We start from the raw sequence: 26,631 nt of genomic DNA, 5'->3' as shown, positions 1-26,631 counted from the left end.
GGAAGGTGAAGGATTTATGAGAAGGAAAGGTCAAGGCCAGGACAAGTCAAGTCAGGTCAAGTCGAGGACGGAGCAAGTCGAGAGAAGAGAAGGAGCGACAAGACAAGGCGGCAGGACGGACGGGAACGACGCTGGTGAAAAGTGAAAAGTGACGATCCACAGCTCCAAGGGACCGGCCGGCTACGAGAGGCGACAAGGCTAGAGACTAGACAGGTAGAGGCTAGCTAGCCGGAGAGCTGGAGGGCCAGAAAGAGGCTAAGGAGAGAAACTGCCCGGCGAGCCCAAGTCCCCGCCGAGAAGCAAGTCGCCCCGAGGCTCAAACGCATGTACTGTACTGTACGTAGCGCTGCGTCCCTAATGTAGGATCAGGGATTCGATTCGAGGTGCAGTGGATGGATGGGAGTGGAGGGCAGGGATTGCGCTTTTAGAGCTTGTGTGCCTTAAAAAGAGACGGACGAATATGGGCTAGGCGCAGGGACCGGGGGTTGACAGAGGCGAGCGAAACGAAGGATGGAGGGGGGAAGAGCCCAAGAAATGATGAATCGGGGCTTGAGGATGCTGTTTGGGGTGGCTTGCGGTGCTGCGATGGATGCGTTGTGCTGTGTTGTGCTTGTGCGAAGCTTGGCTTGGCTTGCTTGCTGGCTGCTGGCTTGCTGCGAGGTTGTATGGTCCGAGGGGCAAAGAGGCGGCGATCCCAGAATCTGAAGCCAGGGGAATGAGCCACAGTCGTAGCGTGGATATACTAGCCCGGGACCTGGGGTTACTACGTCGTGAGGGTAGGTCAAGGAGGGTTGTCTAGGGCCTAGAGAATGAGCCGGAAGTCGTCTGGTGTAAGAGAGAGAAACAGTAGCAACGAAATTGCTCCGAGAGAGGAGCGAAATGAACGAGTTGCTGGCGTTGCTGGCACTCTGTCTAGGTATGGTACTTCGTATCAGTCAGTTCTCTAGATGTGACCAAAACTGCCGAAACCAACAAAAATTTCAAAAGCCCTAACGTAGGTCGTTGACCGTGTCTGTTTATTGCTTTGCCTCCTGCGTTATGCCCCTCCATGCCCCATAATGGTCCATCATGCCCGCAGAACAAAGACCCTGCCCACCAGTGACGTGTGTCGTGGGGCGGCAACCCAAGTCAAGGTGAACGAGAGGGTGCCGAGTTTTTCTGGAGGCGGGAAGCTTGTTGATGGCACCGGGGAAGGTTAAGCCGAGTTGAGCTGAAATCCCATCTCATGATGCGCCTCGAGGGGGAAGCTTGAGCAAAGGAGGAGATTGAGCTACGTAGTACCTCCCGGTCGAGCATGATGGGATCAAGCTCCCATAGATCCTTGGTAAATGGAGGGGGATCAGCACCAGAGACAAGAGGGGCTCCGGGATATCCACAGAGGCGTCTATCAGCAGGTCAAGGTCCCTTCATCCACAACGGGCCTATCCACTGAGGCGACTCTGGGCAGCTGGGGAGCCCCAGAGGGCTTTTGAGTGGTGGCATCTGATATCCAGTTGGGCAACATGGCATCTCCTCACCAGTCCAAACGGGACAAGACAGAGTCTGAATCGAGAGTCAGCCCGAGACAGAAGCTCTTCTCAGGTCAAGACTGAGACGCCTAAATGGACGACCCGGGGTGTCCACTGAAGTGAAGCCAGCCGCCGACATGACACAACAGGGGCCTGACCATCCTTGGACACGCGCGCGCTCCCTCGCTCGCTCGCTGCCGGCCAAGTAGCCCTGGGAGCGGAGCCCTGACCACCGCGGCGCCATCCCAAGCCATCTTCGACCACCCGGACAAGATGAGACGACGAGACGGGACGAGACCGGCCAATGCCCATATCCTCGGGCTTGGTAATGCCACTAGCGGGTCCGGCAACGTAGCACCGCAACTCCAATTATAGGACAGGGAAACATTTTGCGGACGAGAGGATATCTATTAAGGATCACCCAACAAAATCTTTTGACTCTTGTTCGTCGTCGCCTCGAGTTTAAGAGTTTGAAGACGGAGCAGCCGGCAGAGCAAGCTGCAGCACATCCCAAGCCAGGGAAAACTAGCGCGGCCGGTGACATTCCCTGATGCAAGGCACGAAGGCCGCGGCCAACAACCTTTAACCATACAGCAAGCACCCTTTTTTTCCTCCTCGCGGGGAGGGGGGAACAAGCTGTGGCTCTTAGCACTGGAGGTTCAAACGGCCTTAGCCTCCCTCGGGCCAACCACCACCACCAATCTTGCCCAGGATATCGTGTCACGGGCATGAGCTTGACGAGCTCTGGACTGCTAATACTAATGCTGTCCGCTGCGAGCGGGCTTGGGCTTGTTGAGAGATCGTCGCCCGGGTTCCGGATCCGCCATCCCCAGACTTTGTTTCCTCTCTTGCCCCTTGCTGATTACCTGAGACATGAGAGAAGCGGTTCACCGGCGACATGATTGATCCCGGTTCGAGAGATATGCAGGCTTGATCAGGTCATCGCTGGAAGAGCTGTTTGGGTAAGGGGTCCTCCTTTCAGACCTGCCCTTTCTCGATGTCACCATCCCGTTGCGAAAGCTTGTCTTGTCGGCTATCCCGCAAAATCCCTCTCCACTCCCCGGCGGCCCCGAGTTCGAGGTTTAGCTCTCTTGGGCCCTGTCTAGGGAAAACGAGGGGTGTCATGTAGTCGAGGAAGAAACTACCTTGTCTCGATCCGGCTGCATTCGCTTATATGTATAGACTCTCGCTTGCTTGCCTGTCCGCGCGTTCAACTTGCGCGTCAAGTAGCTTCCGTGTAAATGACTTGGAGCCGCTTACACACTTCCCGAAGTAACCAGCCGGGACTTGGCGATGCCGAGAAATGGCATCGAGCCAGGCGTCGGTTGATATAGTCTAGCTACCTAGTAGCTTCATCGTCTCAATACGAGATTAGCCCTTGACCTCTGCTAGTTGATCGATCTGCCTGCTTAGCTGTTGTAGCTGGGCACTTTACGCGGGATATCGAGTGGTGAGGGGCAGGGCAAGGGAAGGTCATGGGAGTGGCTTGAATTGAGTTTGCGCGACGAGGGTGCTAAAGACGGCAAACCCCACGACACGTCAGGCTTCGTCCTTTTGATATTGCATTCATTAAGTGGTTATCTGCCGTGGTTTGTTCGGGTAGGCAAGCGAGCGAACGATGAACGAGTTGGTGCACGAGGCTTGGCTTGGACGGTGAGGACGGCATCTCATGGAGGGAGCCAAGCCACAGTAATCTCGCGGATGACGTACATGTCGCCCTATGGCTTTGTTGGAGGGCAGCAACAACTGTTCTCAGGTGCCTGATTCGGTGATTTCGCGAGAATGTGTATAAGAACTTGGATATTGGTATCCGAGTTGTGTGTAGAAACTTTGTCGTTGCCTCGAGATTGGATGTCGTTGCCTCACTCGAAGTTTGTTCCATCCAATGAGACAGGCCAGCAGAATGTACCAACAAACCCAACGTGGAAGTCACTCGGAGACAGATTCAGACAGTACATAAACGGGTACGAAATTCTGTGCGAACAAGTTTTGCTGATGAACTCACGCACTCACTTACGTGTCCCGTAATTGCGTACATGATCGGGCATGCACCAGACCATGCGCGCAATCTGTGACACCGAGGTCCATAGTTATCATCCCATCGCGGCTATTCCGTCGCGCCGCATGAGAGAGCAGAGGAGTCATGATAGCCTCTCTTATCTCCTACCAGATGGCCGCTAATGCACATCAAGCGGATGATCAGCCTCTTGTGTCTCCCTATCTCTCGCCAGCACGCACAATGCGACGTCAGGGCTAGCCTGGCAGCTAAGCGGCCGACCAAGTCACGGCGCGCAGCTTGGCAACGTGTGTTGTCAAGTTTGAGGCTGCGAAACTGCCCGCTTTGTCATCAGAACCTCAACGGCCCGTCTCTCGACCGCCAGTGCAAATCGTACGTGCTGGAGCGTGAGGTGAGCGAGGTGCACGCTGGCATCTTGACAGAAATCAGCCTCTATGGTGGAGAAGGCCGCGCTGGCCCTGTCTGACAATTTGCCTCGAGCGGATCAATTCAGGGGATCTCGTGGTTGGACGGGTGCTGATTTTGAAGATCTCCAGAGTTTGATGCCACGTTAAATTATCACCATCTCAAATAAAATCCACACACACTACAGCTCTAAACGGCCCGCTAGCGTGCCCGAGCCTACCGAAAAAGCCCCTGCCACTCTTGGCAGAAGCATCCCATTCCATCAATCCATCCAATCCATCCAGTGGGAAAAGGGAGCCTCTAGAGGACGAGTACCTACCGCCTTCCGCTGTCATCACTCCAGAACCTTGCCCGACTTTTTTGGTTCCTTCTTCTACTTTTTTTTTTTAACTTCTCATCCGCTCCTTTGCTCCTCAACGAGTCTGATTCTTCACCGCGCGCTGCTTCCTTTATCCCGACGGCCCTGACGATAGCTTCAACAGCGCCAAGCTACCCCTGCCCCTTTCGCAACCAGTCTCACCACTATCCGTATCTCGACAAAGGTGGTCGTCAGCGGACGATAAGCTACAACCGTTATCGCGACTCCTCCAAACCATCTCCGCGCAGTCTTCAGCTTCAGACATCATGAGCCCGCGAACCCGACGGCAGGCCGCCAAGGCTGGCAGCTCTTCTTCATCTGACTCGGAACGCGATGTCAAGGCCAACGGCTCCAGCAACACCAACGGCAACGGCGCTGCCCACGGCGCTCCGGATGCTTCGGACAGTGCCCCTCGCGAGAACATCTTCCTTTTCTGGCCCAACCTGATCGGTATGACAAGCTGTGATGTCGCCAAAGGTTTCTTCTCGTCGCTGACACAACCCCTCCAGGCTACGCGCGAATCGTCCTCGCTATCGCATCCCTCTACTACATGCCCCTCCATCCTCGCACGTGCTCGTTCCTTTACAGTGTCTCGTGTCTCCTCGACGCCCTCGATGGCTACGTCGCGCGCATCTACGAACAGTCGACTCGCTTCGGCGCCGTCCTCGACATGGTGACGGATCGCTGCACCACGGCCTGTCTCATTGTCTTCCTGTCCTCCGCCTTTCCTCGATGGGCCATCGTCTTCCAGGGCCTGATTGCCCTTGATCTCGCCAGCCACTACATGCACATGTATGCCACCCTTGTTGTCTCGGGCACCGATTCGAGCCACAAGAACATCGATGCGAGCCAGAACTGGCTGCTCAGCCTCTACTATACCAACAAGGTGCGCCAACCCCTCACTTGTGCGCGTTTCGCCCCCAAAGCAACTAACATATTCTAGAACGTCCTCTTTGCCCTCTGCGCCCTCAACGAGCTGTTCTTCATTGCGCTCTACCTCCTCTGCTTCTCGTCTCCTCTCGTCTCCCCCTACCTGATCAAGCCCGTCAAGGAGGTCGGCGCCGAGCTCCAGGCCGGTGCCCAGGTCAACACGTCGATTCTGGAGCAAATCTTCCCTGATCCCTTCAGCCCCGCCGCTCTCGAACTGGCCCGAGCCAACAAGATGGATTCCACCGTCCCCTGGATCATTGCTGGCGTCAGCTTCCCTTTCATGTTCATCAAGCAATTCATCAACATTGTCCAGCTCGTCAATGCGAGCCAAGGACTGGCTGAGATCGATATCAAGACCCGCAAGGAGAAGGGTCTTCCCCGACCCAAAGCCAAGAAGGCTTAAATTCGACGAAACTTTCTATAGTCCCTCGGGATAACTGTTTTAATGATTCTGGCCACGGCCATCGACTGGGATGGTGAACCCAGTCCCTTGCTGGCGACCTTTCGACCTTTCTCACTGTCTATCAACTTCTGGCTGACGGAAACCGGCTTATCGGCCTGTTTTCTCAGCCATTTCAACAACGCCTCGTCTCAACAAGGCGTAATCTCTAGGGAAGACTTATGGGGGACATTATACGAGCCCCCCGGACCTGCATGACTCGGCGTAAGAGGTACGGATTTGATGATTCCAACCTCGGAAGGGAGGTGAATTACTGGGTTAAGGGGGAAATGCAGTGTCCTCGCGAAAGGAGGAGGAGGAGGAAGGAAAATCGCTGATTGATTGTTGGAGATAATCACGGAAATCTTTCTCACTGGGATTTAGCGGGTGCACGTTTAGACTTCGTTGTACACATACCTTTGTTCTCTCTGAGGTATTGCCCTTTTCTCTTTTTTTTGTTGTTCCTTTTTCTATATCTTCTTAATTGTAGACGGATGTCAGATACACACTCGCTGGAATTGAACGAGATTTACAACTTCATTCTTGGAAAAGTCTCTAAACAAACTCGAATAGATAAAGAGGGGGTAGACGTCACGGCTGATCATGGAATCACCAGTAAATGTCTGAAGACATGGACTCAGCTCCAAGTAAACTTTAGTGTTGGAGAGGCACAGGTCCAAGTAAACAAGCATTGCCAAGATAGCGAAGGATTAAATTGACGGTATGGTCTAGCCAAAGTGAAAGAATCAACAAGATGGTATATTCAAACTCAAATCATGACATCCAACTCTCGTGGTAGCAACTCCAGTCGCTTCCACGAATTTTCCTCTCAACCAGTCCATCGGTCAATTCCCTGCTGAACCGCTCGCCGTGGCAGTAGTTCCTTGAGGACCCTTCTGCACGGGATGCGAGTCACCAGAGTCGCTACCGTCGACAATGCCAGCGCCGAGGGTGCCAGGAGTGGCATCCTCAGGGGCCTTGGCAAAACCGTACCAGGCGACGACGGCCACACCGAGGATACCGCAGATGCAGCTGAAGACGAGGGCGACGATGCCGCGGGGAGTGAAGCTACGATGACGTGTTAATGGAATGTCTCCCACAATACGAAGATCGAGAATAGTTGCCAGGAAACTTACCCAGAGGGGAGGGGTCTGGAAGGCTTGTTCTCGCCAGTGAGGTCAAGGTAGTCGGCCGTGTTGGCAGCAGCGTTGCCCTTGGTGGCCATGTTGGCGGCGGCGCAGGCGTCGAGGTGATTCTTGGGGATTTCAATGGTCTTTTGGAGGGTAAGGGGATCCTCGACAAAGGTGGCGATGAGACCGGAGATGACGTGCCACTCGATGTGGCAATGGAAGAGCCAGACACCTGTTAGAAGTTGGTTAGAAATTGATTTTTCATATTACTGGGGCGGATCTCACCTGGGTTGTCGGCCTTGAAGCGCATGACAATGTTGCCGTTGGGGTAGATGACAAGGGTATCACGGCGCATAGGAGTGTCAGGGAGGTCCTTATCGGGTACCTTGGTGTCCGCCCAGATACCAGCCTCTTCCTCGGAGCGGAAGACAGCCTGGAAGGCGTGTCCGTGGAGATGGAACGGGTGGCGGCCCGAGTCGAGGTTGTTGACGACGAGCTGGACAATCTCGTTCTTCTTCAGGACCACCGAGTTGGTGTAGCTGCCGTAGATGGTGGGATTGGTGGCATCTTCACCAGCGTTGAGGACCGTGTACAGCGTAGGAACCTTGGCGCCGGTGTAAGTGATGTTGTTGAAGAAGGCGTAGTTCTTGCCGTCGCGGAGGTTGTCCATCATGACATCGAGGGTCACCTCATGGTCGGGCTCTCCGAGGAGATCCATCTTGTCGTAGGGGACGAGAGTCATGTCGTCAAAGGGATCGAGGGCGTCGACAGTGGCAGCCTCGGGCTTGGCCTTGGAGTCGTCGTACACGAGCCAGCCAGTGGCATTGTAGTTGAGGTCGTCGGGAAGGACATCAAACAGGGTCTAAGTGAGTGAGGATGAGTTTCTGCTCGATGGCACTGCATGGTTCGGGTCACTTACGGTATCCATGCTTGCGACGATGGGGAAGTTCTTGGAGGTGTCCTTCTTAGTGGTGAGGAGGAAGCTCACACGCTGAGCAGCGGAGATGTAGATCATCTCAGCCTCAGCAGCCTCGGTGTAGATACCGTCGACCTCAACAATGCGCATCTTGTGGCCCTCGAACCAGAGGTACTGACCAGCAAAGGCACCCATGTTGATGGTTCGGAACAGGTAGGTCGTGTCGGGCTTGACGGACAGGGTGTAGTTGGTGGTCTCGTTCATGAGGGCGTTCTGAGGAACGGGCTCGGCACCGGAGGGGTTGGACTTGGACATGAACTGGGGAATGAGAGTCTGCATCTCCTCATGATACCAGTCGGAGAGGGTGAAGATGAGCTCCTCGTCATAGTCATCCTTGTAGGGAAACTTCTTGTCATGAACAATGAAGGGAGCGCGCAGGCCGTCGGGGTATTGAGCGCTGGTGTGCGAGTGGTACCAGTAGGTTCCGGGCTGGTCAACCTTTTGCAGCTGTTAGTCGACTGAATGAAGCAATTGATTGCATCTGGAGTTCTCTTACTGTAAAGTTGTATGTAAAGGTTGTGCCAGGGGCAATGGGGCATTGAACCACACCAGCAGGGCCATCCATGTGGTTGCTTCCGTTCATGTAGAGGCCGTGGAAATGCAGCGAGGTGGACTGGTTGCCCAGGTTATTGTGGGCGTTGATGATGACCCTGTCACCAATGTCGACCTCGATACGAGGAATAGGCCACTTGCCGTTGATTCCAATAACTGGACGCTCGTAGGCACCGTCAGGGTTTCCTCTGACCCAGCCAATGTCGAAGTCATATTTCCTCGTGACAGCGGCAGCCAGCTGAGGGAGCGCAAGCAGCGAGGCCGCTGCGTAGGGGAGAGAGTTGAAGAGCATTGTGAAGGAACGGAGAGTAACACAAGTTACCTCGAGCTCATCAACACACAAGGAGGGAAGAGAGTATCAAGGATAGGAAGATGGGATGAAGGGGGGAGGAGGATGAAGAGGAGATAAGCTCAAGAATGCAGTTATTAGAGCTTGCAGACGGGAGGCAACACAAGATGGTGTCCCACAGTTCGTCCGTCCACCGTGGATCGGAACTTGAGGCAACGTACAAGGCGGAATGGATTAGATGGGGGTCGCGGAATAAGAGGACGACGATGGGATGATCAGCTCACGAGCATGGGGAAACGGATGCAGCATCCCATCAATGATGCAGAGAATGCGTGGGTGATGTTGTACCGGGCACACGAGAGGAGAGATTGATAAATAATAATAGCAGACGCCGAGTCAAGCGCCCAATTGAGCTCTCTGCGGCACGGTGATCCATCCCTCCATCCATGTCTGAGGAGCTATACCCACGCGCGGGTGGGCGTATGCGAACGAGAAGCAGGGAAGCGATGCCGGGAGCAAAGCAAGCGCACGCAGAAGAATTGGAGCGGCGGATGATGGATTCAAAATGAGAAGGCGATGGGCCGGCCGTGGGCCATGAGCCGATCGAGAGCTTGAGGTGAGTGAACCACGACGGCGGAATCGAGAGCTAGCCCAGTCTAGGCTGGCTCAACTGGACTGACCCCCCATTAGCCTCGAGATGGATAAGATGAGCAGCTGTTGGTCCATTGTGGCTTGAGAGGGCCATGCACTGGACGGTGTAAGTGGTTGGTGTTTTGATGCAGGAGCTGAGTTTTCGGTAAGTCGGCTAGGTCCAGTTGTAGCTAGAACCTGCCTAGTCCGAGACGGTCAAGGTGGTCCCACCTTCCGCTTCTTCATCTTATCAATCGCAACCCTTTTTTCCTCGTGTTCCCCTCTGACTCTTGTTCATGGGCTAGCCCAGACTTGTTGATCAGAGTTGAAAAGTTCCGCTTACAGTGCGTCCCAGGTGTGGTGCCACCCTCTACCGGCACCGACACAGAAGCTTGCATGGATACTCGCATGGGTGCCAAACGAAAAGAAGCTTGGGCTGAAGCTTGTCCCGACCCTGGCCCTTGATCATGATGCTAATCCTCGTCGATGGAGCTTTCTCTGCCGTGGGGACCCTGCAGTCGCCTCAAGTATCCCGTGCCAAGACGGCTCACCCGCAATCATCAACGTGCAGAGTCTCGGCGATCGGCTCTCGGCCGTGGGTTTCTGTTACCTACTCTTGAGGGTAGACATGGCGCATGGATCGACAGGCGACATTGACGACGAGGGGGGGGACTCTTTTCGAGACTCATCGCAACAAGACCAATTCCGCACTTTGAGATAGACCCAAGAGGCGCCTGAAAAAAGAGGGTCTCACGGCACGTCAAAGCCGAGCTGGACACACCTCATCCCCGTCCCTGCCCAGCCACAAGTTCGAGGTGCATTCGATAAACGACCCTAGGTGGACCCCGATCAACGGTCGAGAAGCCAATCCATGGGCGTTTGGAGGGATGAGTGGTCTGACAGACGAGACCTGCTGCGTATGTCCGAGACAGAGAAGGACATGTCCTACAGCCTGGTCTGCTGGCGTCTCGATCGTGCTTCAATGGCGGCTGGATGTTTGATGTTTGATCATCAGGCCTAGATCAGATAATCGCAGAGATAATCAGTATCTGATGATCTGATAACCTTGATCCCAAACGCTTTGATCTTGATCACAAGAGGCCGAAGAAGAAAAAAAAAACATCACCATCATGACAGCCTCGGCGGAAGAGGCTTGTGAATGTTGTCTGTCTGCCTGCCTGTCGGCCGCCCGTGTCTCCATCAGGCCGAGATCCTCCTGCGCTGCATCTGAACCGAACTGAACTGAACTGCCGCCAACACGCACGGATTCATCTTGTTTGACGTAACCGCAAGAACCGCAGCATCATCAATCCCATATTTGCCTCTTTTCATGATTCATACGAGATGCTTCATTAGGAAAGAGGATCAAGAAAGAAAAAAAGAACATCAAACCCCCATCCTGCCAGAACCCCAAACTAAATTAGAGGCACAGCTAGACTTACACGCACGAGGATGGGTATCCCTTCATTCCCTCGCTCGCCCGAGGAAGGAAGAAGCCAGCCATGCAATGTGGGGTAGAGGCTCGTTCTGGCCAGGGTCCTCTAGTCAATTGGACGCCATGTAGCCATCCACGGTTTCAACATTGTCGCATGACTTTGTTGCTGTCGATCGCAACTCGTGCCATGCCTCTATTCAGCATCCTTGTCTGTTTTTACACGGACCGAGCTCCTCCGAGGAAATCCGATATCAATCAATCTACGAAAATGAATCCGAGAATAGAAGAAAAAAGTGAGCTCACAATCTCAAATGCCCACGGTTCGCTTCGAGATGTGTCGAAGCTGTAAGCGAAAATCACCTGTCTTGTGCATCTCCACAGACCACAGTCGAGATGCCTCACCTACTCTACCGTACTCAACCACCACCACCAACACAAACCGAATAAGCTGCAACGCCATCTGCGGGAAATCTAGGACATCCACTCACATCCTGTCAGTAGCAATCGAATTAAACACACGCCCCCCTTCTCTACACAAACAGAAAGAAACATCCCACGTCACGGCAATTCCTTGCCGAACCTCGACTGCTAGCAACAAGCCACAGACCCCATCCACAGCCCCCCAGCTGAGCCTTTTGATCGCCCGTTTTTGCACCCCAAATGCATGGATCGAGGGGGCCAACCGGTCCTCGGGGATCCGACACAATGGAGCCCTTTTCGCTTCTCTCGCTTCTCGTCTGCCATGTGGTTCTCAAGATTTGCAAACTTGCCGTATTAGTTAGCGTAGCCTACGAGTAAATACCACGGTCCGTGGCTCTTCTTCTTGCTCGGTTTCCTTTCCACCCCTCCCTTACTTTAGGACGAACCGATCCCAGGTTTATCTGATCCGTCTCCGTCGGCCGTGAATTACAGTCCATGATCCTTTATCAGATCAAGCTCGCCGCTACCTCGCGCCGCTAGTTGCAAGCTCTCACACCCAAAAAGGACCAGGTGTAACCCATTGCCACACCTCGTTGCCCTCTTCTTATCGTCCTTTCAAACCCTCCTCCACTCTGAGCTGGACTCTCCCCTCATCTTGACTCTGTAGTCCTCAGAAAAAAATCCATCATCATGGCTGTCGACGTCTTTGCGGTTCCCGTCTTCCTCGTCGTCTTCCGAGAGACTCTCGAGACTGTCATCATCGTCTCGGTCCTGCTTGCTTTCCTCAAGCAGACCCTCGACGGTCCCAATGGCGATATCAAGGTGTACAAGCAGCTTAGACGCCAGGTAAGCCACCACTCCTCCACCCTTCCACAACTCACGATACTAACACAGTTCATAGGTCTGGCTCGGCACCGGTATAGGCTTCTTCATCTGCATGATCGTTGCCGCCGCTCTCATCGGCGTCTTCTACACCGTTGGCAGCAACTCGTGGGAGAAGCACGAGTACTACTACGAGGGTGCCTTCTCCCTCTTCGCCTCCCTTATTATCTCCGTCATGGGCGCTGCTCTGCTCCGTGTCGGTAAGATGCAGGCCAAGTGGCGCGTCAAGCTCGCCAAGGCCCTCGAGTCCCCTCTCAAGGCCGGCTCCAAGGGCTGGTTCAAGAAGTCGCTCGAGAAGTACGCCATGTTCGTCCTTCCCTTCATCACCGTCCTGCGTGAGGGTATCGAGGCTGTCGTCTTCGTTGCTGGTGTATCCTTCTCCGCCTCGGCCAAGTCCATCCCCCTGCCCACCGTTGTCGGCCTCATTGCTGGCTGCTTCGTTGGTTACGTTCTGTACAAGTAAGTTTGCCTCCCAATATTCAACTGCCTTCAAGTACTGACCGCTTCAGGGGTGGTTCGAGCACCAAGCTCCAACTCTTCCTCGTTGTCTCGACCTGCCTTCTGTACCTCGTCGGTGCTGGTCTCTTCTCTCGCTCCGTCTGGGCCTTCGAGATGGCCAAGTGGAACGAGTACATTGGCGGCGAAGCTGATGAGTTTGGCACTGGCCCTGGTTCATATGATATCGATCAGAGCGTCTGGCACGTCAACGTAAGATAACCCTCCTCCCACCGTAACTCTCTCTCTCTTCTGACTCTTGCAAGTGCTGTGCCTCTACCGATACCATCCAGAACGGCTGGAGCATCTTCAACGCCATCCTGGGCTGGACCAACTCGGCCACTTATGGCTCTGTCATCTCGTACAACCTGTACTGGATCTGCGTTATGCTCGGTTTCATCGTCATGCGGTTCCACGAGACCCACGGCCGCTGGCCCTTCATGAAGGCCAAGGCCCCTGCTGCCGCTGTCAACGATACCGAGAGCCATGCCAGCTCTACCGTTCCCAAGAACATCCCCACCGAGAAGACCACCACTGTAGGATCGGCGTAAGGGGGAAGACGAAAGTGACAAATTGAAGCGCACCTAGCGTGTAATCATGTGCGATTCGGTTCGCCTTCTCTATTCTTCATGAGTTCATCTCAGTCTATTTACCAAAACACGCAACAACAAGCAAGTCTTGTTTTCCTCTTAATCAACTCTCAGGGGTCCAGTCCCACTCCTCAGCCGTAAACATGGCCTTGGCCATACGGTCCACGTAGAATGCTCCCTCGTGTCGTAGTCTTTGGTCGTTTGCAAGAGCCCTCGTGAATGCGAATCTTTTGGGCGGTGCATCGTTGTTGGAGACTTGGTCCTGCAAGGGCATCCACGAGGTTTCGGCTCGTTGCTTCTTCCAACTCGCATAGGATATTGGAACGACGTTGGCAGATAACATTGAGCGCATGTATCCCACGATGGGCTCGAGCCGTACCCGCAGCCCACAGTTAGTGTGGTGCTTGTCGACTTGGTAACTGGGACACTGCTGCAGCGTTGATAACAGTTCCTCAATCTCGATCATGGCTGTGTCGGGAACTGTATTCAGTGATGCTGGGCTGTAGTCAACCAGGAATAGCAAGTTCTTGCCAACGAAGAACTTGAGCATCTGGCCAAGCTGAAACGAGTCACATGCCGCGCTGGAATCATATCCAAGCTTGCATTGTCTCTCGCGAGATGAAAACAATGCGAGAAAGTGACGTTGAACAGAAGCGATGGTGTTGAGTATACACTCACGCCGGAATCGAAGTTCCTCTGCTCACAATTAGTCCTTTACTCTCTTTAATCCCGTTCCACCGAGTCTGAGGCTTACCTTCTATACCATCTGGCAAGTTCCACCAAGCAGCAGGCAGATCCGCTTCGGGGTCATGGAATTCGCTCCACAGAGTCGATCCCCGCATGATCAGCTCTCGGGTCGACTGCTGCAGGCGCATCGGCTGTCCCAACAGCCAGGCGACAAGAATCTTCTGGCGAAGCACTTGCTCCGTATCTGTAGACTTCCCATCCTCGCTCCGCAGGGGCTTGTTGGAGGTCAGAGGCCACTTGAACTTGAGTTCCGTGTTCAAAACGCGGGCCACAGCTGCCACACAGTCGAATCGATCCGCAACGATGGCCAAGGTCGTGACATATGACATAGTTCCGCGTGACGTTTTCGGGGATTTCTGGTGAATGATGTTTAAGATATCCTCCATGGCATTTTCCCGGCCTGCCGCTTGGGTAGCATCGTCATCATCCGTGATGGGAATCCAGGGTAGATCCTGGATGTCTGCCTCCCCTGGCTTGATCTTTAGCTGCGCAAGCTTCTCATGGGCATCCGATATAATTCTGGCTTCTCGGAACTGCGAGTTCGAGAGCAGGTTGGAAAAGTACTTGGAGTGCTTCTTCAGGACCGCCAGGCTGACGCGATATGCCACCCGAACCTTTGACTTCAGATCCGAAGGCTTGGGGGGTTGAGTCCCGGCTTTTCTGCTGGCAGCAATTGCAGCTTTGCGAGACTTTTTGAGAGTGCCGATAGAAGTCTCAAAGGTCACATCCAGAACAATGTCTCCGGCAGCATCGACATCGACTGTCCGGGGAAGATCTCTCTTAGAAGCTTCGGACCCGTCCGCCTCGGCGGGTGCTGCAGTGCCGGACTCGCCCATTTGCCAGGTGATGGGTGTTTTTCGACATGAGAGATGCCAGCCTGTGTAGAGGCGTGGGAGTGTATAGACCGGAGGGCACAACAGCTGTAGCTGAACGAAGCCTCGTCGTGATAAAACTGATGAAATTGATAAAGATGCTGGCGGTCGAATGACGTTTCTTCACTCTGCCAGTAGGTACGTATCTGTTGTACCTACCGCCTTTCCAGCGCCAGGGGATCGGAGCCTACAGGACAGTGACGCACTAAAGTCAAGGACTGTGCGCCCGCAAGTCGTTAATTTTAGCGATTGCAACGGGGCATCGGCCCCTGAAATCCCGACGTGGCCCCCGCCAAATTGGCCTGGAGCATGGCAACTCTGTTCTCTGGTTGGCCAGATACTCAATCCCGAAAAGCGATCCCGGCCGGGACGGCTCCACCCTGGAAATCGTTGTCCATCCATCATCGTCACTTTTCAACAACCAACAAACAGGGCTGAGCCAGATCTTGCACCTTTCTTTGCCAACTCGTCTGTGCAACGACGGGTGCCTCGACGAAGCTCTTGCGATTCACTCAGGAGCAGAAAAGACCGACGCCATCATTGCCTTGTTGGCATCTTCACCCGATCCAAAGCTGGCACCCTGTCCGCGCCCTCTCAACATCCTCCGTCCTGAGCCGCCGATATCCTCTCGTCACCCCCTGTTCCCCTCCACTAACGCAGCCCCGACGCTCAGCAACTCGCCCCATGGCTCTGCAGACAGCAACCTGCACAGCGCTCCGGTTTTCCAAGGGACCCTGATGATCGAAGACTGGCGATTTCAGGCACTCTTCTTCGACAATGGCTCCATTTACACATCCTGCCACGACCCCCGCGATCCGGCTTCTTAGGTCCACGTCCACCGGCTATACCCCGAATTGCGTCAATATCCGACTGTTCAGCTGCAATGGCAGGACCAACGCGCTGCGCCGGTTACACAATCTGCCTGGAACGAGCAATTGCTCGCGATTCTCTGCGGCATATTCGACATGGGCGACTTCATCCGAGGCATCAGGACATCTCCGGTCTAAGCGCCCGAAACTACACCCAGGCCGAATATCCCCGTCGTTCGCCGAGATAGAATCGCGACGAGAATTCCACACATACTTCGTAACACATCTCCCTTCCTCGTCGGTTCATCCCGACTCTCGCATCCGAGGGCCTGGCCACAAGCTGCCTCGCGATGCCTCGACCCCTCACACTCCGAGCCCCGGGTCGGCCCCCGCCGTCTCCCCGCCCTATATCCCGTCAACCCGAGACTTGACTGTGGTGCGCATTCCAATGCGCCGAGCGAAACATCACTTGGGAGTTGCGACGGCTCGGGGAAGTCGACCCTATAATGAGGACAGGGACCAGGCTGGCACCATCAGCCTTCCAGCCTTTGCCAAGAGGGCGCCTAGGAGCGTCCAGCAGAAGCCCGGAGAAGCAACAGCAGCTGATAGTGCTTGGGGAGACCCTCAGATCTTCTATTTTGGAGTATTTGACGGCCATGGGGGAGTTCAATGCGCTGATTTTGTCCGCGACGAACTGCCCGGCTATATTGAGAGAGCGTCGGAAGAATTCGGCCTGCAGAGCAGTTTGCGCAAGAAGAAGCCAGGTCGGGAGAGCACCATTCACAACCACCACCATGACCACAAGCATAAGACGCGGTTATCAAAACCGCCGGCAACCAAGAAGGAGGCTCTTGATGCGGTTCACATGAAAGGACCCGAGGAAGTCAAAAAAGATGTCAAGATGACCGATCCCCAGTATGATAGTCTTTCTGACAAGCCCATACACGGAGAACCAATGCACAGCGCAACTTCGCCGCCTGCTGAGGTCTCGGATCTTTCAAAGGCCATTCGAATGGAGAAAAACCTGGTCAAGGAGTACAGGGACACCATCGGCGGCTACTTTAGGCGCTTTCACCCTGAACACTTTGTCCTATCAAGGGAAAACCCGGGGGAGGGACATAAGATCACGATAGAGTCGGTTCTCACCTACGCCTTCTTGCGAGCCGATCTCGACTTTGTGTCAGCTCAGGCGCAAAAGGCAGATCCCGACGACTCGAGGGTGGGAGACACACCTCTGAACAATGATGAGGTCTTTGGTAGCCCTGCGATACCGACTGGACACGACATTGGTGGTCCTACACGCTTCAAGGGGGGTTCTACAGCCTCGATCGCTCTCATCTCTACACCGACCCCTGCTCCTTTCTGGCATCCTGCTGCGCAGTCTACACTGCTCTGTGCCCATGTCGGCGACAGCCGTATCTTGCTCTGCGATACTGCTACCGGCCTCGCTCAGCCCCTGACGTCGGATCACCACCCCAGTAGTCCAACAGAGAGTCGCCGGTTGCGACGTTACGCGCCGGCCGGGTCGATGGTCTCGGGCGATAGCTTCGGCGAGGAGCGCATTGCCGGCCTGGCCAACAGCCGCGCCTTCGGTGACATGAAGAGCAAACGGATCGGTGTTTCGGCTGAGCCCGAGCTCACGCGCGTCGAGATGGGACCGGCTCAATACTCGTTCCTCGTCCTCATGACGGACGGTATCTCAGGCACACTCAGCGACCAGGAGATAGTCGACGTGGTCAAGGAGGCTCGCACGCCCGAGGAGGGCGCTCGAAACATTGTCGCGTACGCCACCGAGGTTTCCTCTGACGGCGACAACGCTACCTGCCAGGTTGTCCGTCTCGGCGGCTGGGAGCGTCGATCCGAAGGCGGCCTCGGCAGCCTGGGCACCAAGGAGATTCGCGACGCGCGCATTGCAGAGGCCCAAGACCCACGGAGAGTCAGGAAGTAATGATGGCCTCGAGACTGGCCAATATCAAGTGAATTATCTGTCATGGTGCGACGGTTGAGGAAATATCTGGGCAGATGAGCATCTATCTAGCATGTCTTGTATCTCCAGCACTACTATACTTTGTTGCTTTTCTTGTTTGCAATGGCATGGGACTAGGAGTTGAGGGGCTAAATCATAGCGACAGAGCAAGCGCTTGCTTGGGGAGGGAGAATCATCAGCGTCACTTGATCATCATATTCAGCTTTTGAAAGACCCCCTGACTGGTGGTCAGGGTTTACAGCATCGTATCCGCGGTTATGTGTGATCTTTGCGTCTTTGTATTCACTAGACAAGAATACCTACTTGAATACCCTCCTCTACGACGAAGCATCTCTCGTTCTTTTGGTATTGGATATCACAACGGCCGTATACAAATCATTCCTGCCTGAACCCGATCCAATCCCAGTCCCCATTGACCCATGCCAACACCGCGATCTTCATGTATCATATCGCTATGCACCGCTAATTTTCCATTGGGAGTAGTTGTTGTCTAGTATCCGTGATTCTGACCAGGGTACTGGCCCCAAGACGGCGGAGGTTGCTGGCCGGGATGTCCGCCATAGCCACCCTGTTGACCGTAAGGGGGATATTGAGGACCTCCGTAGCCTGGACCTCCGTATTGCTGAGGAGGAGGGACTCCATACTGTCCAGGTGGAGGACCACCATATTGTCCGGGAGGTGGGCCGCCGTACTGGCCTGGAGGTGGAGCGCCGTATCCTTGGGGCGGAGTAGGGCCGCCATAGCCACCATAAGATGGCTGAGGCGGAGCGTTATAGCCGCCTGGAGGACCCTGTTGATAACCGGTGTCCGATCCCCCGTAGCTGGGGTTCTGGCCATAGTCAAACGAGGTCTGGCTGGGTGGTGCCGGTGAGGTAGACATATAGTTCTTTCCTGGATCACCATCCTTGCCCTCCATGGCATCGAGATCACGGGTCTTAACGTGCGACCACAAGGAGCCCGCGACCTTGCCGTGACCAAGGTTGGACATATCGCCAAAGGTACCATGGTTGCAGCCACCACCTCCGCCACCACCGCGGTGGGAGCTCTGGTTGAGGATATGGTTCTTATGCTGCTTAACAGACTCGGAAGAAAGGAGGTGGGCAAGTTCGTGGCGTCGAGGATGTTCATCTGCCCACTTCTTCACCGTCCTGAACATGTCACGCTGGATCTCAACGTGCTCGTCACGGGCGGCAGGATGGTGGAATGCACGAAGCACATCGTTGCAGATCTCATCGACTGAAATACCAGGGTTCTCCCAGGCATAGAGAACACGCCTGCAGTTAGTTAGCATACTGCTCAAGGTTGTGGATAACAGCCGAGATTCTACTTACGGAACAGTGTACTGCAGAATAGTAGCGGCGACACGGCCAGCGCATGAGTTGAGGATGTTGGTAAAGTGATCCTTGGACAACATGGAGTGAGTGGGGTCATCGCATCGAGGGTTGTCCCAGGGCTCGTATTGCGAGTTGGCGCTGGCAGTGATGACGCCTGAAGAACCATCCTTGAGGACCTTGGAGACCTGGTTGATAATAGGTCGGATGAAGGGAGCGAGGAGACCCAGAATAAAGGCAGTCAGAGTCTCGCTGATCTTCTCGAGCAATTTCTCAAGGCCAGGAACCTTGGCGATTCCACGGCTGATGGCCTTGACAACCTTGTCTCGGAATTCGAGAATGGGGTAAATCTGGCCGGCTACCTTGACAGGGTCAAAGTTGGGGCTCATGCCGGGCACTTGGTTAGCGTTGTCCCGGGACAAGTCGCCTCGAGTTCCCTGATAACTCCTGTTCTGCCTTTCCTGGGCCTCAGAGGTGGCCTGGAGGTCTCTGGCCTGAGAAGCAAAGCCGTCACCGACACCGGGAAGCTTCGATACCAGACCAACGAAGTCGGTTGGTGTAGAAGAGATTCCAAGGAAGCCACCCAACAAAGACCTCTCGCCGCTGCCGCCGTTTCCGCCGCTTCGAGTTCCCTCGGCGTTCTTGAGAGCAATATCGACCTCGTCAACCTCGGACTGGGTAAAGTGATCCGAAGCCTCTCCAATGACGGAGTGCAGGAAGTCGACAGCTCCAAAGGTACCGGTAACGAGGGGATAGACGCGCTTGCCATGGAGGTTGATTTCGGTCCCCGCACCACAGTGAGGGAAGACGGAGTGGTAGCCAAGTTCACGGAGGGCAAGCTCGCAGTAGTTGCTGTGGGCGCTGAAGTCTTCCATGGTGTGTAGAGCCTGACCCAGACATCGCAGGGCCTCGCAAAGGTCCTCCTCTCTTCCCTTCTTGGCGCCATTGGTGTAGAGGCGACCGAAATGGATGCTGCGCGCAAAACTGAATCGCAGATAAGCCGCGCTGGTCGCCCAGTTGCCGTTCTCGTTCGCGATGTAATTCTTCATGCCAGTGCGAGGGTCTATCTGCGTCTCTATCTTCTCGACAGGTCCGCGCAACCGTTTATCGAAAGTGCGAGCGTCGACGCCATCTCCGTAGCCAAGGGGGTTGTCGATGTGTTCCTCTGGGCGATAGACACCAAGACGGTCTGCGGTCACCTCGAACTCCTCAGTGGCATAGCCGTGAGCCATGAAAGACAGTACCCAAACCTGCCGAGGTTAGACGACGGACAATGTTTGGCGCATCTAGCGTGTGTCCTTACCAAAATGCGAATCGTCTCTGCATTAACGCCCTTCAAGCTGCCGATATCGACGGCCTGGGAATAGTCACGCAACCAATTTCCAAAGTAAGTACGCTTGATAAGCATCGATGTCCATTTCTTTCCGTTAAGGAAGGCGATCGTCTCGAGCATATCCTCAATATCTAGACGCGGTGTAAGCAACATGTGACGAAACAGGTGCTTGGAGGGGTAGCTCGCTCACCTCCATGACGCCAATTGTGGCCTTCGACCTAGATACCGAATGCGCGCGTTAATAAAGACCTCGGCGGCAGCTGCCAAGGGTCAGTACGAACCTGAGCGATTGAGGGAATGTTTCCAGCTCCAAAGGCGTTGGCTTTGCCGGGCAACAGGATGAGGCAGACCGCGAAGAGCAGCAGCCACGAGCCCCGCGGCAAGGAAAATGACGGCATGGTGGTAACGCAGCCCTACAGCGCGGGGTTATAGAATACAAGGGTCGCGATAGAGGGGAGATAGGAGTATCGTTCGTCAGAGGAGAGCAGGAGGGGAAATCAGACGAAGAGAAGAGGGGAGAAGAGGTTTAAGAGCTGACTTGAGTGCGAAGGGAAGAGGCGGCGCACAAGCTAAAGGGCAGAAGGTGACGATAAGTGGTTGCCACTTGATGACGGATTTGCTGTGGCTGGTTGCTATGCGCAAGAGCCCGAGGTGCCCTGCCGAGACTTGGCTGCTACTACAGCACCTAACAACTGCTTGGCTCCCACTTTGGGCGGCCATGGATTTCCACTCTCAGGTGTCTTTGCGCCAGGCCCCATGATCATCGCGTCGCCCTCACCTCAGCCTTAGCAGCCTGCGTTAGCTGTACCAGGCTGCGGCCTCTGAGTGGCTTGAGAGGCCTCTCGCGACCCAAGACTTGAGCTTGGGAGTCCACAGCCTGTGGCTTTGCGACGTTGTCAGAGGCCCAGCCAAGACAATCCTGACCCGCTGGCTGCCGTCTCAGCCGTTCACAGTATCACCAACTGAATATTCATGGTTTTCAGTGCAACCGCTGTTTTTGTTGTCGAGTGAGCTATTTCTATTTCGCTAGAGCCTGCGTTTCGCTTGTGACTCGTAGCCGACGATAGGCGATTTACTACGAAGCACTAACAGGAGAGGGAACTTGTCCTGGATACTGAACACAAGAGAAAGCTTCCACCATCAGTTCATCCTTGCCCATATCAACTTTATTTTTGTCGCATTCAGTGTGCCCTAATCACCACCACCCCATCCAGGACGAGTCCGTCACTGGCCACCGCTTACTCGTTCGATACATGCCTCGGTTGCGAATAAGAATAAGCATCTTCCCAGGGAGCTGACGAGCATGATTGTGGACTCGTCAGCAAAAGCTCAACCTCGACATGCAAGTCGATCTGCGCCATGCATGAGCTAACACGCTTGTGGCTGAGGGAGGTGACACGCGGAATTGGAGGAGGGAGCTGATAACATGGATGTCAATGCCTCAGCCAGAGACAAACTTCCATAACAGTGAATCAGAAACAGAGGTAAACAGTTATGAAAAGAAGTGGAGGCAGCTCTGATTCTATCCATCCTCAACGGCTAGAGGCAGATCCGGATCGTTCGGAAAATACCCCCTGACATTAGTTCGACAATGGAGCTGCAAGACACGGTTTTCATCTCGGAGCCATCAGCAAATATCCCCTGCTCGGACGATTCGGAAGTTGCAGACTCCGATGCGCGCGCCGTCAGGGCTGTCTGCTTGTCTGTCCGCCTCTTCAGCGTCCCGGTCGAGGCAGTCAAGAACAAGAGCGAGGCATCGTGATAGTTGATCGATCCTGATTGATTGCGATAGATCTTTAATTTCCTGGATAGGAAATTCAGCCTCTCTCACGCTAGCCAGCTTACAGTGTCACCAACTTGGATAGCTCCGATGACCTGCGATCAACTTGAACGCATCATGAGCCACCTCCGCTCCCATGAGGCCAATCGCCCACCGCTAATTGGAATACTAATCGCGCCGAGCTCGTCGTTCCGGCAAATAATCTGAGTCCCAAGTCTTTACCCCGTGGCACCCGTCAATGTGGCCTTATTTGCGGTCATTGTAGCGCCACTCCACTGCTAACACGGATGGGGATCCTCATTAAAAAAAACCACCCTGGACCCCTGCGACTCCAACTTTGCCGCCCTTCCATTCCGTCCAGCGATTGCTGCCTCGATATAAACTCCCCATCCGTTCCTTTACGTTTCAATCGCAATTGCTTGGCCCCCCTTTCGCTTCTCGTCCTCGTGCTTCACCCATCTTTGGCTGGCACCGCGAGGATAGTCTCCTAGTTGAGCGCCGTTTGATCACATCGATCTTCAATTGCAGCCTCGACTTTCACTCGTTCCCACCCGTTTGTCATCTCCACCGCCGCTTCAACATGCCGTCGCGAACCCTTCCAACCTTCACCCGTGCCGAGGTCGAAGCACACAACTCCAAGACTTCCTGCTACGTCTCCATTGGCAACAAGGTCTACGATGTGACCGATTTCGCCGATGACCACCCCGGCGGCGCTGATCTTGTCCTCGACTACGCCGGCCGCGATATCGAAGACATCCTCAAGGATTCTGATTCCCACGAGCACTCCGAAGCCGCATACGACGTCCTCGATGACTCTTTGGTCGGCTTCCTCATTTCCGAAAAGTCCGCCAATGGTCATGCCAATGGAAATGCCAACGGCAATGGAGCTGCCAAGGTGGCCAACGGCGATGCCACCACCAACGGCGAGCCTTACGTCCACCCTCGAACCGGAATGTCCTGCGCCGAGGACTTGAGCAAGGATACAGATTTCGACAACGATTACAAGAGGCACAAGTTCCTTGATCTGAGCAGGCCCCTCTTCCCTCAGATTTGGTTCGGTGGCTTCTCCAAGGAGTTCTACCTTGACCAGGTTCATCGCCCTCGCCACTACAAGGGCGGCCAGTCTGCGCCTCTGTTCGGAAACTTCCTCGAGCCTCTCTCCAAGACCCCATGGTGGGTGATTCCCACCGTCTGGGGACCTTGCGTCATGTATGCCGTCTACATGGCTTCCCAGGGCTATGACAACCAGCTCTACACTGCTGGGTACTTTGCGTTTGGATTCTGGTTCTGGTCTATTATCGAATACGTCCTGCACCGATTCCTGTTCCACCTCGACTAGTAAGTGTCTATGACTTCAGATATTAGATGATCTCATGCTGACTTGGCCTTAGCTATCTGCCCGACAACCGTGTGGGCATTACGCTGCACTTCTTGCTCCATGGCATTCATCACTATCTCCCCATGGACAAGTATCGCCTCGTCATGCCTCCCACGCTCTTTGTGGTCTTGGCTTACCCTTTCTGGCATTTCGCACATGCCGTCTTTGCGTACAGCTGGCATGCCGCTACCGGAGCCTTTGCCGGTGGTCTCTTTGGCTACATCTGCTACGATTTGACACACTACTTCCTTCACCACCAGAACCTGCCTCTTTGGTACAAGGAACTCAAGAAGTACCATCTTGCTCATCACTTCCTCGACTACGAACTCGGTTTCGGTGTCACGAGCAAGTTCTGGGACTCCATTTTTGGCACTGAGCTCATCTACAACGTCAAAAAGACAAACTAAGTTGATTCATCTTGCATATGCCTTTACTGCCCAGCTTTAGAAAATCAGTTTCTGGGCAGAGTAAATATTGTCTGACTACAAAGCATGGGGTTCGGATTGATGGGAGTTTGGGAGTCAGACGAAAGCAATCATGATTGAGGGACGGTAACGAGCTTTGCCAGGCGCAGGGCATTTTACGATGGCAAAGAATTTCTTATGGATAGTTTTAATGCTCGGGACTGTACGCTTGATGGTAGAGCTAGTATTGGAGAAACAAGTAATAATCGATCGTTATTCACACTATCACTTATCACACACATCTCGTTTGCTTGTGTTGAGGCCGCTGAGGCCTGATAGTCTGGCTCGGCGAGGCCGACGTGGAGATTGCGGTGAGCGCCACGTGGCAGGTCACGTGAAAACTTTGCTCTTGAAGCTGCGGCTCGGCCCAAAAGCTTGATTCATGGTCTTTTCAGGCATCCTTTCCCCCAACATTTCAGGGACGCATCGGCGACAAATACCGACCGCTCGCAGGAGAAATCAATCATCTCTCTGTCGTTATCAAGAAACTTGGGGAGTCTTGATCTTTAGCATCTACCAACTCACCTGACACCACAACACTAGACACCATGGCTACCTTGGACGTGGAGGCACTCCTCGACGCCACCGCGAAGGATTCGGCCGAGCAGAAGAACAAGAGCCCTGTTGAGGATAGGACGCGAGACGAGGCCCCCAGCCGCCGTGATCGAGACCGAGAACGCGACCGTGGTCGTGATCGAGATGGAAGCAGAAGCCGCGACCACGGCCGACGCAGGGACCGTAGAGACAGCCCGACTCGAAGCCGCAGAGGCACTCCTGACGTAGGAACACCCCGAAGCGACGCAGGCAGCCACAAGAGTAGGAGGAGAAGCCGAAGCCGCGATGATGATCGCCGTCACTCACGCCGAAACAGAGACGGCGATTATTACAGAGGAGGGCGACGCTCACGATCACGATCACGCTCACCCTACCGCCACTACCGCCCTCGCGACGACCGGGACCATCGTGACAGGCGAGACCGCGACCGACGCCCTCGTGAATATGGACGCGGCCGGGATGATGATCGACGGGAGCCCAAGCGCGACGGCACGCCACAACTTACGGAGGACGAGCGGGATCGTCGCACGGTGTTTGTCCAGCAGCTTGCCGCCCGTCTGCGTACCCGTGAGCTGAAGGAGTTCTTTGAGAAGGTGGGCCCTGTCAATGAGGCCCAAATTGTCAAAGATCGCATCAGCCAAAGATCCAAGGGGTAAGTTGAGCCATGATCATGCATCACACAGAACAATTGCTAACACGATTACAGAGTTGGTTATGTCGAATTCAAAAACGAAGAATCCGTTACCCAGGCCCTTCAACTTACTGGACAAAAACTCCTAGGAATTCCTGTCATCGTTCAGGTGACAGAGGCCGAGAAGAACCGCCAGGCTCGCAACCCTGAAGCGTCGGGACCTCATCCCAACTCCATCCCCTTCCACCGTCTCTACGTGGGCAACATCCACTTCAACGTCACCGAGCAAGATTTGCAAGCGGTTTTTGAGCCTTTTGGCGAGCTCGAGTTTGTCCAACTCCAAAAGGACGAGAATGGCCGCAGCCGCGGCTATGGCTTTGTCCAGTATGTTGAATTCTCAGTTATCACTGTTCTCTGCTGACATGAAATAGATTCCGCGATGCTGGTCAGGCACGAGAGGCGTTGGAGAAGATGAACGGCTTTGACCTGGCTGGTCGTCCCATCCGCGTCGGTCTCGGAAACGATAAGTTTACCCCTGAGAGTACTGCCAACATGCTGCAGAGATTTTCCGGCCAGAACCAGTCCTTCCAGGGCTCGGCATTTTCAGGTGCAGGTGGACGTGGCCCTCAATCCTCGACATTTGATCGAGCTGGCGGCCGCGACAGCGAAAAGACTGGAGGTTCCAGCGCCTTGGACGACACGGATGTGGCGGGAGTCAACTTTAACAACTATAGTCGTGACGCATTGATGAGGAAGCTTGCCAGAACCGACGAGACCAACACCAACGGCAATGACGAGCGACAGGTCCTGAAGCCCAAGACGGAGACAAAACCCCTGCCTATGAATGTCAACATGGCTAGTCGCTGTGTTGTTCTTCACAACATGTTTGACCCTGAAGAGTAAGTGTTACCCCAGGTTCTTTGGAACAGATGACTGACACACATACAGGGAAGAGGGCGATGACTGGGTCAAGGAGCTCGAGGACGACGTTCGTCAAGAGGCCGAGAATCGGTACGGACATGTCGTCCACATCTCGGTTGACCCCAACTCAAAGGGCGATATCTATCTCAAATTTGACAAAGTCCAGGGCGGCGAGAATGCCATCAAGGGCCTCAACGGCCGGTACTTCGGCGGACGGATGATCGACGCGTCGCCTGTTGTAGATGCCGTCTACAGCAGTTTGTTCTCTCGTACTCGGGCAATCTGAAGCTAATGTTGGCCTGTCAACAAAGCTCTCTAGGACTCTTGCAGGTTAGCAGAGTTCACACCAATCACTTGGCACAGGAGCGTCACTAAGACTTTTTGGTGATCAACAGACATCAAGTCTCTTTTTTCTTCCGGAAGCCTGTCTGCCGTTGCAGCAGGCTGTATGTATACAACTCGACGTCCCAAGCAACATCGACGACCGCCCACCCACCCACCACCAACATCACCTATCGCCAACAGCAAAATCCCGTCTCATATTTCATGCATCAAGGTTCACAAGTTCAAGGCGTCACATCCTCTTTAACTATATCATGTCACGATGTCGCAGGTTTTCTCAGTTCAACTCGACCCAACAATCTGGATCCCCCGACCCTCTCCTCTCCTCTCCGGATCGGCACCGATGTATCCCAGGTTCAGCGCTCGCTTAGTCGCAAGGTCCAATGCTGATGTCTTGTAACCCTAGGATGGCCCTCCTCCTTCGA

The 26,631-nt window shown here is 54.4% G+C and overlaps 9 protein-coding genes across 9 annotated transcripts; 6 read left to right on the top strand and 3 right to left on the bottom strand.

Annotated features, from left to right (window-relative positions):
* Nucleotides 1-4,554: 4,554 nt before the first annotated feature.
* Nucleotides 4,555-5,621, top strand: LRP88_10340 (CDP-diacylglycerol--inositol 3-phosphatidyltransferase; the record flags this gene model as incomplete). The annotated part of the gene is made up of 3 exons (XM_083246804.1): nt 4,555-4,738; nt 4,798-5,174; nt 5,232-5,621. 3 exons carry the CDS (start codon nt 4,555-4,557, stop codon nt 5,619-5,621), a joined length of 951 nt encoding a protein of 316 aa, XP_083097917.1.
* Nucleotides 5,622-6,502: 881 nt separating this feature from the next.
* Nucleotides 6,503-8,607, bottom strand: LRP88_10339 (Cupredoxin; the record flags this gene model as incomplete). The annotated part of the gene is made up of 5 exons (XM_083246803.1): nt 6,503-6,725; nt 6,794-7,019; nt 7,073-7,649; nt 7,707-8,201; nt 8,260-8,607. 5 exons carry the CDS (start codon nt 8,605-8,607, stop codon nt 6,503-6,505), a joined length of 1,869 nt encoding a protein of 622 aa, XP_083097916.1.
* A 3,172-nt stretch (nt 8,608-11,779) lies between these two features.
* On the top strand, nt 11,780-13,017 carry LRP88_10338 (iron permease FTR1/Fip1/EfeU; the record flags this gene model as incomplete). Its single annotated transcript, XM_083246802.1, has 4 exons — nt 11,780-11,935; nt 11,991-12,430; nt 12,481-12,679; nt 12,733-13,017. 4 exons carry the CDS (start codon nt 11,780-11,782, stop codon nt 13,015-13,017), a joined length of 1,080 nt encoding a protein of 359 aa, XP_083097915.1.
* A 142-nt stretch (nt 13,018-13,159) lies between these two features.
* LRP88_10337 (uncharacterized protein) lies at nt 13,160-14,639 on the bottom strand (the record flags this gene model as incomplete). The annotated part of the gene is made up of 2 exons (XM_083246801.1): nt 13,160-13,752; nt 13,811-14,639. 2 exons carry the CDS (start codon nt 14,637-14,639, stop codon nt 13,160-13,162), a joined length of 1,422 nt encoding a protein of 473 aa, XP_083097914.1.
* Nucleotides 14,640-15,452: 813 nt separating this feature from the next.
* LRP88_10336 (type 2C protein phosphatase PTC6) lies at nt 15,453-17,432 on the top strand (the record flags this gene model as incomplete). The annotated part of the gene is made up of 1 exon (XM_083246800.1): nt 15,453-17,432. The coding sequence occupies one exon, from the start codon at nt 15,453-15,455 to the stop codon at nt 17,430-17,432; it is 1,980 nt and encodes a 659-aa protein (XP_083097913.1).
* Nucleotides 17,433-17,961: 529 nt separating this feature from the next.
* On the bottom strand, nt 17,962-20,533 carry LRP88_10335 (heterokaryon incompatibility Het-C; the record flags this gene model as incomplete). Its single annotated transcript, XM_083246799.1, has 5 exons — nt 17,962-18,745; nt 18,803-20,052; nt 20,106-20,266; nt 20,326-20,353; nt 20,417-20,533. 5 exons carry the CDS (start codon nt 20,531-20,533, stop codon nt 17,962-17,964), a joined length of 2,340 nt encoding a protein of 779 aa, XP_083097912.1.
* A 1,962-nt stretch (nt 20,534-22,495) lies between these two features.
* LRP88_10334 (fatty acid alpha-hydroxylase) lies at nt 22,496-23,700 on the top strand (the record flags this gene model as incomplete). Its single annotated transcript, XM_083246798.1, has 2 exons — nt 22,496-23,253; nt 23,307-23,700. The coding sequence occupies 2 exons, from the start codon at nt 22,496-22,498 to the stop codon at nt 23,698-23,700; spliced, it is 1,152 nt and encodes a 383-aa protein (XP_083097911.1).
* A 605-nt stretch (nt 23,701-24,305) lies between these two features.
* On the top strand, nt 24,306-25,428 carry LRP88_10333 (uncharacterized protein; the record flags this gene model as incomplete). Its single annotated transcript, XM_083246797.1, has 3 exons — nt 24,306-24,964; nt 25,019-25,322; nt 25,375-25,428. 3 exons carry the CDS (start codon nt 24,306-24,308, stop codon nt 25,426-25,428), a joined length of 1,017 nt encoding a protein of 338 aa, XP_083097910.1.
* A 67-nt stretch (nt 25,429-25,495) lies between these two features.
* Nucleotides 25,496-26,150, top strand: LRP88_10332 (uncharacterized protein; the record flags this gene model as incomplete). Its single annotated transcript, XM_083246796.1, has 2 exons — nt 25,496-25,842; nt 25,892-26,150. The coding sequence occupies 2 exons, from the start codon at nt 25,496-25,498 to the stop codon at nt 26,148-26,150; spliced, it is 606 nt and encodes a 201-aa protein (XP_083097909.1).
* Between the last annotated feature and the right edge of the window lie 481 nt (nt 26,151-26,631).

The sequence above is a fragment of the Fusarium phalaenopsidis genome, assembly GCF_050370095.1.
Source record: "Fusarium phalaenopsidis strain FUZ10S chromosome Unknown contig_32304, whole genome shotgun sequence".
NCBI lineage: Eukaryota > Fungi > Ascomycota > Sordariomycetes > Hypocreales > Nectriaceae > Fusarium > Fusarium phalaenopsidis.
The sequence above is the reverse complement of the archived record's forward strand: the minus strand, read 5'-3'. Positions and strand labels throughout refer to the sequence as shown.